The sequence below is a fragment of the Oratosquilla oratoria genome, chromosome 8 (assembly GCF_046742065.1).
Source record: "Oratosquilla oratoria isolate Oo_2021 chromosome 8, ASM4674206v1, whole genome shotgun sequence".
Classification (NCBI taxonomy): Eukaryota; Metazoa; Arthropoda; class Malacostraca; order Stomatopoda; family Squillidae; genus Oratosquilla; species Oratosquilla oratoria.
The window spans coordinates 78,088,170-78,102,366 of NC_134784.1; the positions used below are offsets into that span (position 1 = coordinate 78,088,170).

The 14,197-nt window shown below is 38.5% G+C and overlaps 1 protein-coding gene across 16 annotated transcripts in view; it reads left to right on the forward strand.

Moving 5' to 3' along the window:
* Ca-alpha1T (Ca[2+]-channel protein alpha[[1]] subunit T) overlaps nt 1–14,197 on the forward strand; it is a 448,394-nt gene that overhangs the window by 217,220 nt on the left and 216,977 nt on the right. For all 16 annotated transcript variants that reach the window (XM_076189508.1, XM_076189521.1, XM_076189510.1 and 13 more), the window contains 4 exons: nt 3,414–3,580; nt 4,483–4,695; nt 9,180–9,363; nt 9,600–9,850. In XM_076189508.1, the coding sequence (XP_076045623.1) occupies nt 3,414–3,580; nt 4,483–4,695; nt 9,180–9,363; nt 9,600–9,850 (815 nt within the window). The remainder of the gene's footprint in view (nt 1–3,413; nt 3,581–4,482; nt 4,696–9,179; nt 9,364–9,599; nt 9,851–14,197) is intronic.

Genomic DNA, 14,197 nt, shown 5'->3' on the forward strand with positions numbered 1-14,197 from the left:
GATTTGGACACATGAAAAGAATGAGTGAAGAAAAATTAGGAGAAGAGTCGTTGAAGGTGTGCATGAAGTGAATATGAGGGGTAACCAAGGATGAGATGGATGGATAGGGTAAAAGGGGCATTGGGAAAGTGGGAAATGTCTGTTGAGGAAGGAAGGTAGAAGACAGAAGATAAGGGTGACTGGAGAATGGTTGTGTATGGATGATGCTGTGATGCATAAAAGGGAGTGGGTGGGGGATGGGGGGATGAGGGAATATGTGTTAATGGTATTTTGATGCAGCACGAAGGGATTTCTCCCCATCTTCTCTTTTTCTTCATGAGGAGATAGAGAGAGGGGGGTCTCTGATTAAATGAAGCAGTCTTGGTGTGGATGTACTATATTTTGCTACATTGCTTTAGACCCAGGGCAATGGGCAAGTTGCAGGGATGACCCATCATCCAGGGGGAGCCAAGAAAACAGGGAGGGAGTGGTGGTGAATAGGAGTGGTGTATGTAGGGATGAAATGGGTGAGAGTGGATTTATACCTTTGTTTTTGGCTACCTCCCTTGTAAAGGGGAAAAGGCTCTTGGTATAGGTATGTATGTACTATTTTAGGGGGGTTAGGGAGTATGTGTGAATGATATTTTGAAATAGCTCGAATGGATTTCTCCCCATCTTCTCTTTTTCTGCGTGAGGGGAAATACAGGGATGACCCGTCATCCAGGAGGAGCTAAGAAAAGAGGGAGAGAGGGGTGGTGAATGGGAGTAAAGTATATGGGGATGAAATGGATGGGAGTGGATTTATGCCTTTGACTTTGACTACCTCCCTTGTAAGGGGGGAAAAGCGCTTGGTATTTGTGTGTATGTACTATTTTAATATTCTATATTTCTAATTATATTTTTTCATCTTTTCCTGTTATTTCAAAATTGTAATTATATTTAAAGATTTTTTGCTAATATATATAAAACTGATCAATAAAATAATTACCACTAGCTTTTCTATATATTTTGAAAACAATCAACGCAGAGTTGAAGGTGACATAATGCAAAATAACATAAAGCAGATTATACTGTACTATTTATTTCTTATTCTGGTTAACAGCCAAGGTATTTTATTCAACCAGGGGGATATTGGTAAAGGATTGAGGCAACTATTATTATGATACAATGTCTTGAAATATTATTATTACTATTGTTATTATTATTGTTATTATTGTTATTATTATTATTATTATTATTTATTATTATTATTTTTAAGGGAGCGTTGCCAGCAATCATTCGAAAAATTCTGGTACATGAGCGAATTTTAGGTAAACATTTCAAAAGAATCTCTATGATGGTGGCAGCACTCATACAAAGTTATACAGCTGTATTTTGTTTCTATTTTTAAACAGAATAAAATAGATAAAATATTGGCAACCTCTGGCAACCCCATCGCATAAAAAACATTCTGTATATTGAAATAGCATCAACATTTCTATAGCTATTTCATTTTTTGCTACAGAATTTTGTTTATGGAGATATTTGGCAATTCCTCCCACCAGCATACCCCACAAATACAGTGGACAGGGAATCAGTACTCTTCAGAAGGTCAAAGTAAGGTGACGTTGCTCCTGGTGCTCTCACCACACACCACAATTTTGACCCCTCGCCCTGTATTGTTGCTGTGATCATGGGAAAATTAACAAGAAATGAGAGTGAAGTGGCAGAATATAGAGAGGGCCTGTGAGTGCCTGAAAAAGAAGGAAAAAGAAAGAGGAGGAAAGCATCACAGCTGCACCCAGCACTCCACAAGCATATACTAGCCATGCCTACCTTATACCTCCTCCATCCATGCCACACCACTCACCCTTACCTCACAACTGATCAGCAAAGAATAGGAAATTGGAGATTTGGTATACATCACAACCATCAAACAAATGATCGCAAAATTTTAAATCCCCCGTCCTGTAAAGTTCTTTCTGTTGCAATATCTTCGGTTGTTCTTTATGGATTATTGAATTTATTTTTTTGTGAAACCTGAATTTTGCAGCATTTTTTATTATTATTATTATTCAGAGAAACAAATTGATCAAAAATAGAGGTATTACTTTGATCAAATTAATTCAATAATTTTTGTTCCCCAGACTCTAAGCTTTCATTTCATACCAAGCTAAATGATGTGGAAGGATTTTCCATTAAGTAATTAGAGCTTCACTATATCTTCACTATGTTTTATATATACATGGGAGGGACACAATACCCTGAGGAATTATACACTAATGTGTGGTTAAGTGCAAACACTGGTTTTTATGTTGGGAGTTTATTACATCGATCTACACACAAGCACGTCAGGAAGTAATCTGCCTTCAGGCAATGCTTGGGGGCCTAGCCAGCATATGGGCACGCTTCCGTGACCCACTTTCCTGGTATTCTGTTGCCTGGCAGAGAAAAGATTAGCCAGAACAATGCAGATGAAGATATAAATATATACATGAGATACAGAAACAAGAGGATAATTACATATAATGAGGAATATGCATGCAAAACGGTTAAGGGTAATGTTATACTAAGTACCTTAATGCTATGGCACGTAAAATAGGCAACAGCACCTTTACGTATGAAGCGTCTCTTTAGTTATGTATATAATCGGTTATATAATTGAGTATAGGGCACTTATATAATGTAATGACTACATAGGCTTACTTATATAAAATATTTAAAATAAGTATATGTTGAGGTTAAGTACTACATGTATAATAAAGAAGTATTACATATACAATAAAGGAGATACGTATACAATAAATATATGCAATAACTAAGTAAGAAAGGAATTACTACAAATGTAAGGGGTAATTATACCTAAGTTCATTAAATACATATTTGAAAATTTTATTTCACCTACTCTATAAAGTGATGCGACGCTCCCTTAAGGCTACATGCTCAATAAACATTCTGGACAATGCCAGATTCCATTCACCATAGGAGACCTTGTAGTTCAAAAATAGATTCTCATTTAAATATGTTACTACGCTGACATAATCTTCAGATATTATTTGGTATAGAGTACAGCACTCTAGTAAAGTGATTAACTGAGCTTCCCAGTCTATGATTAGTCTTTCAGATGAATTGAAAGAGCTATCATCAACGAAAATTAAACCTGTGAGTTATATCATTATATTGAAAGAATTAATGGAAGAATAAATGTTTTGATTTTGTCATATATCTTTTGCTGGAGGGGACTTTGCTCAACCTGTACCAGCAGACTCCTATCTATGTATCACTATCCTTAGAGTATTGCACATTCCTGGGAATATTATTACATATACATGTTATACATCATATGGGCTTCACATACACTTGATCTGTCACATAGCTTCTATTCCAAACTTTAATTTTATCATGTACATATTATGATACTCCCTCTGGTACTGAACTGAAATTTTTCTAATTAGGGTGTTCTGCGCTCAGCATCCATCAAGAGTAATAACACAGTCACATCAGTGTCCTCTCGTTCCTCCCGCCCTTCAAGTCGTATAGGTGCTGCAAGAACTCTTCGGAGAGACTCATTATCTCCACATGATGTCACTGTCCGAAGAGAATCAATTAGCCCATCACCTAGGTATGGTTTAGAATTTTAGCTTTTTGTACTGTGCACAATTGATGACATAAGTATGTGATTATTTTTGTCTTAGAAGACTGGTATGCTACTTTTGATATTCCATCTTTACCTTTTCTGTTTCCATTTGTAAGACCTCTCCACATTATGGTAGCAAATTGTAAATTCTTGTCATTTGAACTCAAACTACTTTCATTGATAAGCCATTCCAGTTTGCAATTTATATTTTTGGAGAAGCTGAACTTCATTTGAAAAAACAATTTTGGCCTTACATTCCACCTATAATTGTTGGAAGTAATTGTCATTCCCTTTTATGCACTTTCATATATACATAAACTTTCTGTCTCAAACCATAGCAAATGAAGTAATTGGCAAGACTTAGAAGTTCTGAGGGAAAAAAAAAAAAATATATATTTATATCAGGAAATATGTGATTGAGGGTGTATTGCAGACACAGGAACTTATAAAATAAGGCAAGGACAAAAATGAGATGAGGACAGAAGAAAAACAGTTGTTGTCCTAGAACTTCTCTATCAGAGTGTAAAAAATTTGTTTTAGAAAAGAGAGGAGGGTAATATAGCACATGAAGCAGTACAATAAAACTAAAAGTAACCTATGCTAATGTAGATGGTTTACTATCTGCCAGGTTGTAGATCTATATACCAAGGGCTTCTTCCATCTTACCAGGGAGGTAGCCAAAGTCAAAAGGCACCCATTGCCAGCCACTTCATCCCCACCCATTCTACTCCTATCCACCACCCTTTCCTCCCTCTCATCTTAGCTCCTCATGGATGACTGGCCATCCCTGTATCTTGCCCACTGCCCTGTAGATAAACAATTTATTGTACATCAACTTGTTCATATGATATTCTCCTTTTTTTTTTTTCTTTTTTTTTGTAATGCAGGGATCGTAGTAGTAGTGGTGGTGGGTCTCCACTTTCTTGGCGCCGTAATAGCAGTAGAAGACGTCGAGGAGGTTGTGCAGGTGTTCGAGGACGAGGGCAGGACCGTGAAAGTTTGGTGCATCAGGATTCAGGCTCTGATGCTGATGCAGAGGAAGAGACAGCACTTAATAATAATGTTACCATTACTAACAATAATCTCAACAACAATAACATGTAAGATTGGGTTTTAATAGGATGATGTTCATTGCAGTATATGAAATGAGAGAATAACATACAGATTACAGTAGTTGTAGGGGAATTATTATGAGAGTAACATTTAGGGTGGTGTATAGTATTTGGTATGAATGTTGATCAGCTGATGCTCTAGTAAAGTTTAGGAATATTCCTACCCTAAGGTTTGGGTCTTTTTATGTGCATGGATGTGGTACAGATGAGAGTAAAAGGGAAAAGATAGGCAGTATGTTTGTGAGATGGATGTGCCAGGATTGAGTGAAACTAAGTTGAAAGCAAAGGGCGAGATTGAGTTTGGGAGTGTCAGGAGTGAAGAGAGGATGAGGGAGAGAAGGGGTGGCTATAGTAGTAAGTGAAGAGATACGTAAGCATGTGATGGAGTGGAAGGAGGTTTCTTCAAGATTAATATGGATGAAGGTGAAACTTGGAAGGGAGATGTATTTACCTACCTAGTTGTATTTACCTAGTTGTATTTTGTGGGAAGGGGAGCTATGCTCGTGGTGTCCCGCCTTTGTATCTCGCAGTGTCTAGTTTGCTCTTAAACTCATGAATAGTTTTTGCACACACTATTTCATTGTCCAGTTCGTTCCTTGTGTCCACCACTCTATGTGGAAAACTGTTTTTCTTCAGTTGTGGGTTTTTGTAAGTGCATATGGACTTGATAGTGAGAAGAGTGTAGAGGAAAGGGAGACTTTTTTATAGATTTAAATGAGTGTATATAGGTTTTAGGGAGAAATGTCAATGTAGTGATATTAGGAGACCTTAATGCTATGGTAGAAAATGAACCTATAGATAGAGTGATTGGGAAGTGTGCAGTTCTAGGAAAAAAACATAGTGGAGAGTTGATGGTGGAGATATGTCTAGGGAGTTGATGATAACAAATACAGTGTTTAGGAAGAAAGTCAAGCATAAGTACACATGGAAGAGGGTGGTGGATGGAAGGGTGGTAGATAGGGCTTTAATGGACTATATAATGGTAACCAGGAGAAGAGTAGGAAGATTTTTGGATGTACATGTTCTAAGGGGAGAGAGTGGTGGAAGGTAAGTTGAGAGTGGAGGATAGATGGAAGAAGAGGAAAAGGACAGAAGGTAGGGAGGTTCTTAAAGAAAACTACTCATATGAGAAAGAAAAGGAGAAGGAGCACAAGAAGCTGAGAGAGGAGTAGGAGGGAGTGAAGGATAGAGTAGAACTAGGAGTGGAGGAGGAATGGGGATGGTTCAAAGAGGGAGTCACAAGGTGTGCAGAGTTGGTGTATAGAACAAGAAGGATGGTATGAAATAGAAGGAAGGGTAGCAAGTAGTGAAAATGAAGTAAAAAAGGTTGGAGAAGAGAAGAAAAGAGCATACAGATATTAGTTACAAAAGAGAATCAGAGAATCATATGAGAGATGCAAAGAAAAGAGAAGAGAAGTAAAGCATAAGATGAAGGAGGCAAAGAAGAGAGATGTGAAATGGGGTAAGAGTATGACAATTTTGAAAGTAATAAAAAGATGTTTTGGAAAGAAATTAAAAGAGGAAGAGGAGGCAAATCAAGTAAAGAAAAAAAGGTAAAAGGTACAGATGGAGAGATGATAATGGAAGAGATGGCAGTGAGAGGTAGATGGGCAAATTATTTTAGGAGTTGCTAAATGTGAAGGAGGATAGTGAAGGAAAGGTAGTTGCATTTGGAAGTGCTAAGAAAATGACAGTGATGAATGAGGAAAATGGAGGAGAAATAAGAAAGATGAGGTGAAAGCAATTATTAAAATGATGAGAGCAGGTAAGGCACCTGGGCTAGATGGGTGTCAATTGGAATGTCTAAAAAGGGAGACCCAGTGGATGGATTGGCTGGTGAGGTTGTTTAATGTTTGTCTAAAAGAGGGTAGAGTGCCAGAAGACTGGAGGAGTGCCTGTATAGTTCCAGTTTACAAGGGAAAGGGGGACAAGTATGATTGTAGTAGTTTCAGAGGGATATTTTTCTTGAGTGTAGTTGGGAAGGTTTAGGGGAGGGTTTTGATTGAGAGGATTAGGAGAGGAACAGTGTGGGTTTAGGGAGGATAGGGGTTTCATGGATCAGATTTTTGGTCTAAGACATATGTGAGAAAGCTTTAGAAAAGGTAAGGATTTTTTTTTAGCCTTTATGGACTTGGAAATGGCTTATGACAGGGTAGACATGAAGGCACAGTGGGAGGTATAGTAGATACATGGGATAGGAGGAAAGCTGTTAGGAGCTGTCAAGAGTTTTTATGAATAGAGCTTGTATTAGAATTAGAAATGGAGAGAGTGAGAGGTTTGAGGTTGGGGTAGGACTTTGCCAGGGATGTGTTTTGTTGCCTTGGCTGTTCAATTTATACATGGATGGGGTGGTGCAAGAGGTACATGCAAGGGTAATGGATCAGGAAATAAAGATGGTTAAAGAAAATGGAGAAAATGAGAGATAAGCCAGTTGTTGTTTGCTTATGACACTGCACTTGTAGCAGGATCAGAGGAGACATTAAGGAAGTTAGTGACAGAGTTTGGGAGGTTATGCATAAGAAGTTGAAGATAAATGTGGGTAAAAGTAAGGTGATGAAATGTACAAAGGGAGAGGATACCAGCAAATTGGAAGAGCATTAAGGGAGCGAGACTGGAAGAAATGGATATTTTTAGATGCTTGGGTGCAAATGTAGCAGGAAAGGGAGAAGTGAAGGTGGAAGTAGAATGTAGATTGAGAGAAGCAAGTAAATGCCTTGGGGGATTGAAAAGTGTAACAAGAAATAGAGATTTGGAAATGGATGCTAATAGGAGATTGTATGAAGGAGTGATTGTGCTGACAGCACTGTATGGAGTAGAAACATGGAACTTAAGAGAGGAAGACTTTAAATGTGTTTGAGATGAAATGCCTGAGAAGTATGGTAGGGGTTACTAGGCTGGATAGATTGAGAAATGAGGAAGTGAAGAGGAGAGCAGGGGCAGAAAGGGAGTTGGGAGATAGAGTTGATGAAATAGTATTGGGATGGTTTTAACATATGAAAAGAATGAGTGAAGAAAGATTAGTAAAAGAGGTGTGGAAGGCAGAGGTAGGAGTGAACATGAGGGTGTGACCAAGGATGAGATGGATGGGTGGGGTAAAAGGGACATTGGGAAAGAGGGGAATGTCTGTTGAGGAAGTGAGAAGACAGAAAATAGGGGTGAGTGGAGAATGGTTGTATATGGATGGTACTGTGATGCATGGATCGAAGTGGGTGGGGGATGGGGGGATGAGGAAGTATGTGTGAATGATATTTTGACACATCTCAAAGGGATTTCTCCCCATCTTCTCTTTTTCTAAATGAGGGGACAGAGAGGGGGGTTGCCGATTAAATAAAGCGGCTTTGCTGTGGATGTGCTGTGTCTTGCTACATTGCTTCTGATCCAGGGCAGTGGGCGAGATGCAGGGATGATCCGTCATCCAGGAGGAGCCAAGATAAGAGGGAGGGAGGGGGGTGAATGGGAGTGGAGTATGTGGGGATGGAATGGGTGGGAGTGGAATTTTTGCCTTTGTTTTTGGCTACCTCCCTTGAAAGGGGTAAAAGCCATTGGTATAGGTATGTAGGAATATTCTTTCCCAAATCTATTAGATTTCACCCTATCTTTTGTTTTCTACTCACTTTCTGGTCACTGCTTCACTCCTTAGATACATACCCTATGAATTAGTAAAGTTCACCTATTTAAATACATATATATATACATGTAAGTACACACATATATATATATATATATATATATATATATATATATATATATACAAATATATATATATATATATATATACACATATATGTATGTATATATATATATATGTATATATACATATATATATATATATATATATATATACAGACGCTCCTCAACTTACGTTTTAGTTACGTTCCGAACGGCCGAATGTAATGTGAAAATAAACGTAAATTGTTACTGTACGTTCCAGTAATGTATGACCGTTCATACTGTATTATACATCCATAAATTCTATTACCGTATCTTATAAAACATCCCTAAATCATTAATTATAAACATAACATTGTAAAATAATAACATTAATTTCAAATAAATTAAATTCAAGCAACATAAAGTGAGATGGTGGAGGAGAAGGAGGAGGGGGAGGAGGAGGCAAGGCACGTTCAGTCTGTCGTTTGTGCCATGTAAACAATGGACGCAGCATCATGCGTAAGTATCGTTTGAACGTCTCGTACTACGGAGAGTGCGCTAAACTAAAAAATTCAATCAATTTTTTTTTTTTTTTTTTACAATTTTTTTACAGTCAGTTCAAACGTAAAATCGAAAAAACATAAAACGAATGAACGTAAGCAGAGGAGCGTCTGTATATATATATATATATATATATATATATATATATATATATATATATACAAACACACACATAAGTACATATGTATGTATATAAATTTTATTACTCTTTCCTCTTTTTATTTTATTTAACCCTCCACATATCTGTGAAAATCCTGTAGACATGTGGGAGGGGACCATAGCCACTGCAATGGTTCAGCTTCTGCCCATGGGAATATTGCACCACGTCGATCCATTCTCACACAGCAAAACTCAATAGGATCTCCAAGAACTCTCAGTCCTCAGAATTCAGTCAGATCACGAACATCTTCACCACGATCTCGACAGCCCTCTATGCATGGTCAGGTAAAGTTATTATTGTTACTTTATGTGTCATTATTAGATGTTCTTCTTTCAGTTCCATTTTGTAACTTAATTTCTGAATTATATACATTTTTACCTAGCTGTTTTCCCATTGGGTTTTCAAAAAGTGTCAACAGACAGAATATGATAATTACAAGTTATCATAAATGATATTGGCCACTAGCATTTTACCATATTGTTGAGCTGCATTTCATTAATATGATCTATTTTCTTTATAGACATCTGTGTTTGGTTCAGTGAAGGAGCTCGAATACAAGCAGAATAATTTGACCTTGGTTAAAGAACCTATTGCAGTATCCACAACACAGCAGCAACAACAGCAACAGCAGCAGCAACAGCAAGAGGATAGGAATGAAGAAAATGAAGATGATCGAGAGGAAATCTCTAAGATTTGTTGGTACTTTGAGCCTCGTGGATGTATGAGAGAGCGGCAAGATTACTCACTCTATGTATTTCCACCTGAAAACAGGTAAGATCTCTTACATTTTATGGCATGTATTGTGATTATAATATAAAAATACTTTTTGGACAGAGTTTGAAATGTTTTACAACACAAAAGAAAGCTAAAAGGAGATCTATTAGTTCACAATGCCACATGCAGAATAATCAAATACATACAAGAATTTAAGAACAAAGTAGATGTTGCGAGATACAAAAATGGGTTACTATGAGTATAGCTCCCCTTCCCGTATAATACAACTAGGTAAAGATACCAAAGGTTTTTTCTCCCTTACAAAGAAGTAGCCAAAAAACACTCCCACCCATTCCATCCCCACATACTCTATTCCCATTCACCCTCCTCCCTCCCTTTTGGCATCCCCTAGATGACGGGTTATCCTTGCATCTCACCCACTGCCATGGGTCAGAAGCAGTGTTGTAAGACACAGCACGTCCACAGCAAGGCCACTTCATTAAATTAGTAACCCCCCCTTTCTGTCCTTTCGTGCAGAAATGGAGAAGACAGAGAGAAATCCCTTTGGGCTGTGTCAATTTATTTTTCACACATACTCCCTCACCCCCATCCCCCACCCACTCCCTTTCATGCATCACAGCATCATCCATACACAACCATTCTCCACTCACCCCATCTTCTGTCTTTTCCCATCCTTCCTCAACAGACATCCCCCTCTTTCCCAATGTCCCTTTTACCCCATCCATCCATCTCATCCTTGGTTGCCCCCTCATCTTCATTCCATCTACCTCTGCCTTCCACACCTCTTTTACTAATCGTTATTCACACATTCTCTCTGTGTATCCAAACCATCCTAATACTCTTTCATCATCTCTATCTCCCAACTTCCTTTCCACCCCCATTCTCCCCCTCACCTCCTCATTTCTCACTCTATCCAGCCTAGTAACCCCTATCATACTTCTCAGGCACCTCATCTCAAAAACATTCAAAATCCTTCTCTCATCCTCTCTCATGTTTGATGTTTCTGACCCATACAGTGCTTGTTTGCACAATCACTCCTTCATACAATCTCCTATTAGCATCTATTCCCAAATGTCTATTTCCCATTATACTTTTCAATCCCCCAAGGCATTTACTTGCTTCTCTCAATCTACATTCTACCTTCCCCTCCACTTTCCTGCCACATTCACACCCAACGATCTAAAACTGTCCATTTCCTCCAGTCTCTCCCCTTTAATATTCACTTCCATTTTGCTACCACATTCTCCCTTTGTACATCACATCACCTTACTTTCACTCACATTTATCTTTAACTTCCTTTTTTCACACACTTTCCCGAACTCGGGCACTAACTTCCTCAATCCCTCCTCTGATCCTGCTAGAAGTGCAGTGTCATCAGCAGACAACAACTGATTTATCTCCCACTTTTCTCAATTTTCTTTAACCATCTCCAATCCCTGATCCATTACCCTTACATTTACCTCTCACACCACCCTATCCATGTATAAATTGAACAGCCAAGGTGACATAACACATCCCTGGTGAAGTCCCATCCACACCTCAAACCACTCACTCTCTTCCTTTCTAATTCTAACACAAACTCTACTGATATAATATTGTTTAACATCACAAACTCCCCCCTATTGGAAGGCTAGGACAGTGCTCCTCACAGAGGGCTTTGTAGTGTTGAATTTAATGAACCATGCCCTTGGTTCAACTTTGCCGGAGGCAGGGTTTGAACCGCCATCCCCTCGACCTTTGCCCCAAATTATGACGCCCTAACCCGCTCAGACAGCGAGCCTCTACTACTCTTGTAAAAAGACTTGACTGCTCCTAATAGTTTTCCTCGTATCCCATATATCTGTAATACCTCCCACAATGTCTTCCTGTCTACCCTGTCATAAGCCTTTTCCAAGTCCATAAAGGCTCAAAAAACAACCTTGCCTATTCCTAAAGCTTTTCCCCATATTTGTTTTATCACAAAAATCTGATCAATGCAACCCCTACCTGTCCTAAACCCACACTGTTCCTCACCAATTACTACCTCTGTTCCTGTCCTAATCCTCTCAATCAAAACCTTCCCATAAGCCTTTCTAACTACACTTAACAAACTGATCCCTCAGAAACTACTACACTTGTTTCCTTTTCCATTGTAAAGTAGAACTATACAGGCACTCCTCCAGCCCTTTAGCACTGTACTCTCTATTAAACAAACATTAAATAACCTCACAAGCCAGTCCACCATCACTGGACCTCCTTTTTTCTTTCAGACATTCCACATGACATCCATCCAACCCAGGTGCCTTACCTGCTCTCATCATCTTAACAACTGCCTTCACCTCATCTTTCCTTATTTCTCCTCCATTTTCCTCACTTATCACTGTCATTTTCTTAGCACTTCCCACTGCAACTACCTTTTCCTCCCTATCCCCCTTCACATTTAGCAACTCCCTAAAATACTCTGTACATCTTCCTGTTACTGCCATCTCTTCCATTATCATCTCTCTATCTGTATCTTTTACCTTTTCTGCTCTACTTGATTTACCTCCTCTTCCTGTCTTGAATTTTTCCAAAACATCTTTTCATTACTTTCAAATTTTTCTGTCATACTCATACCATTTTACATCTGCTCTCCTCTTTGCCTCCTTTATCTTATGCTTTACTTCTCTTCTCTTTTCTTTGCATCTCTCATATGATTCTCTCATCCTATTTTTAACCAATCTGTGAATGTTTGGTTCTCTTCTACAACCTTCTTTGCTTCTTCATCCCACCACTCACTACCCTTCCTTCCATTTCCTACCATCCTTCTTGTTCTACACACCAACTTTGCGCACCTTGTGACTCCCTCCTTGAACCATCCCCATTCCTCCTCCACTCCTACTAAGTATTTCAGCGGCTTTGACCCATCGTTTTTCGCTCATATTTCAGAAATAACCATTCACATCAGTATGATATATTAGCACAGCCTAATTCACACCCTGCCATAATTTTTGACGTTATAGTGCATTCACAAGTGTATTTAATTACGGTGTTTACTCTTGATATTAAGTGTGTCGTAGCCGACACCCGTGAAGTAAATCGAACAGGTGAAGTCGTGACGTCATCACAAACTACCTCGTGTATCCCAAATTCACTTGTTCGATTTACTTCACGGGTGTCGGCTACGACACACTTAATATCAAGAGTAAACACCGTAATTAACAAGACAGTAACAAGAGTTGGGGGACAGTATAATGGAGGGACAGTTGCAGTATAAAGTATCATCATTTCTCTATGAATAGAGATTTCCTCTACCACAGACAAAATTATGTGTGGCTTTGGTCCATAGAGGTGCCCCATATAGACCCTAAAGTATGGATGCTACTTAGCAGCTTTTAACTTCACAATAACATGCAACCATTACCCGGATGGGGGAATTCAATAAATGAAATATACAGTCACATGACAACTGTTTTTAAATTATACAACACCAATACTCCTATCATCTCTTCACATCTTTCTACAAAACAAAACTTCCTTACAAACTATAATTACCCCATAGCATATAAACCTGTTAGCATGACATATCATTGTTCTCCATTCCCCTAGCTTAAGCTTACCATGCCCCCATATAGACCCACTTCCCCCTAATTAAACCAACAACAAGCTGAGGCAATGGGTATTTCTCAATATTAATTTGACTATTTAGATGTTTAAAATCAGTACAAATTCTCATTTTACCTGAATCTTTCAAAACTGGTACAATAGATATAGCCCAATCACCATAAGCTACAGGTTCTATGATTTCATTGTCCAAAAGCTCTTGTACAGCAATATCAACTAACTCCTTGTGTGCTAATAGCACTTGCCTTGCTTTGATGAATTTAGGAGTAGCATCTTTTTTCATATATATTTTTTCTTCAACTCCTTTAACCTCTTCAGTACGGGCCTTAAATCTCGCGGGCAGCAGCCGATGCCAGCCGTACGACGTGTCGTAATAATACTCGCATCATAAAATATAGTCACCGCTTATATCGATCGTTCTCTCTTTCACCCGTGAATTTTGATAGCCATAGAAAATGTGATTACAGACAGTTTAGAGAGTATGTCATTACGGAGGGGCATCTACAATAAATATAATCAAGACGCCGATATGGCAGCCTCGCGTGTCCACTTGCTCCTCATGACGCCTACGTATGCGGCACCGTATGGAAGGGGTTAAGGGAGCATCGCTAGTGATATTTTGAAAAATTCTGGTACATGAGCTAATTTTAGGGAAACATTTCAAAAGAATGTTTATGATGGTGGCAACACTCATACAAAGTTATACAGCCGTATTTTGTTTCTATTTTTTATACAGAATAAAATAGATAAAATATTGGCAACCTCTGGCAACCCCATTGGATAAAAAAACATTCTGTATAT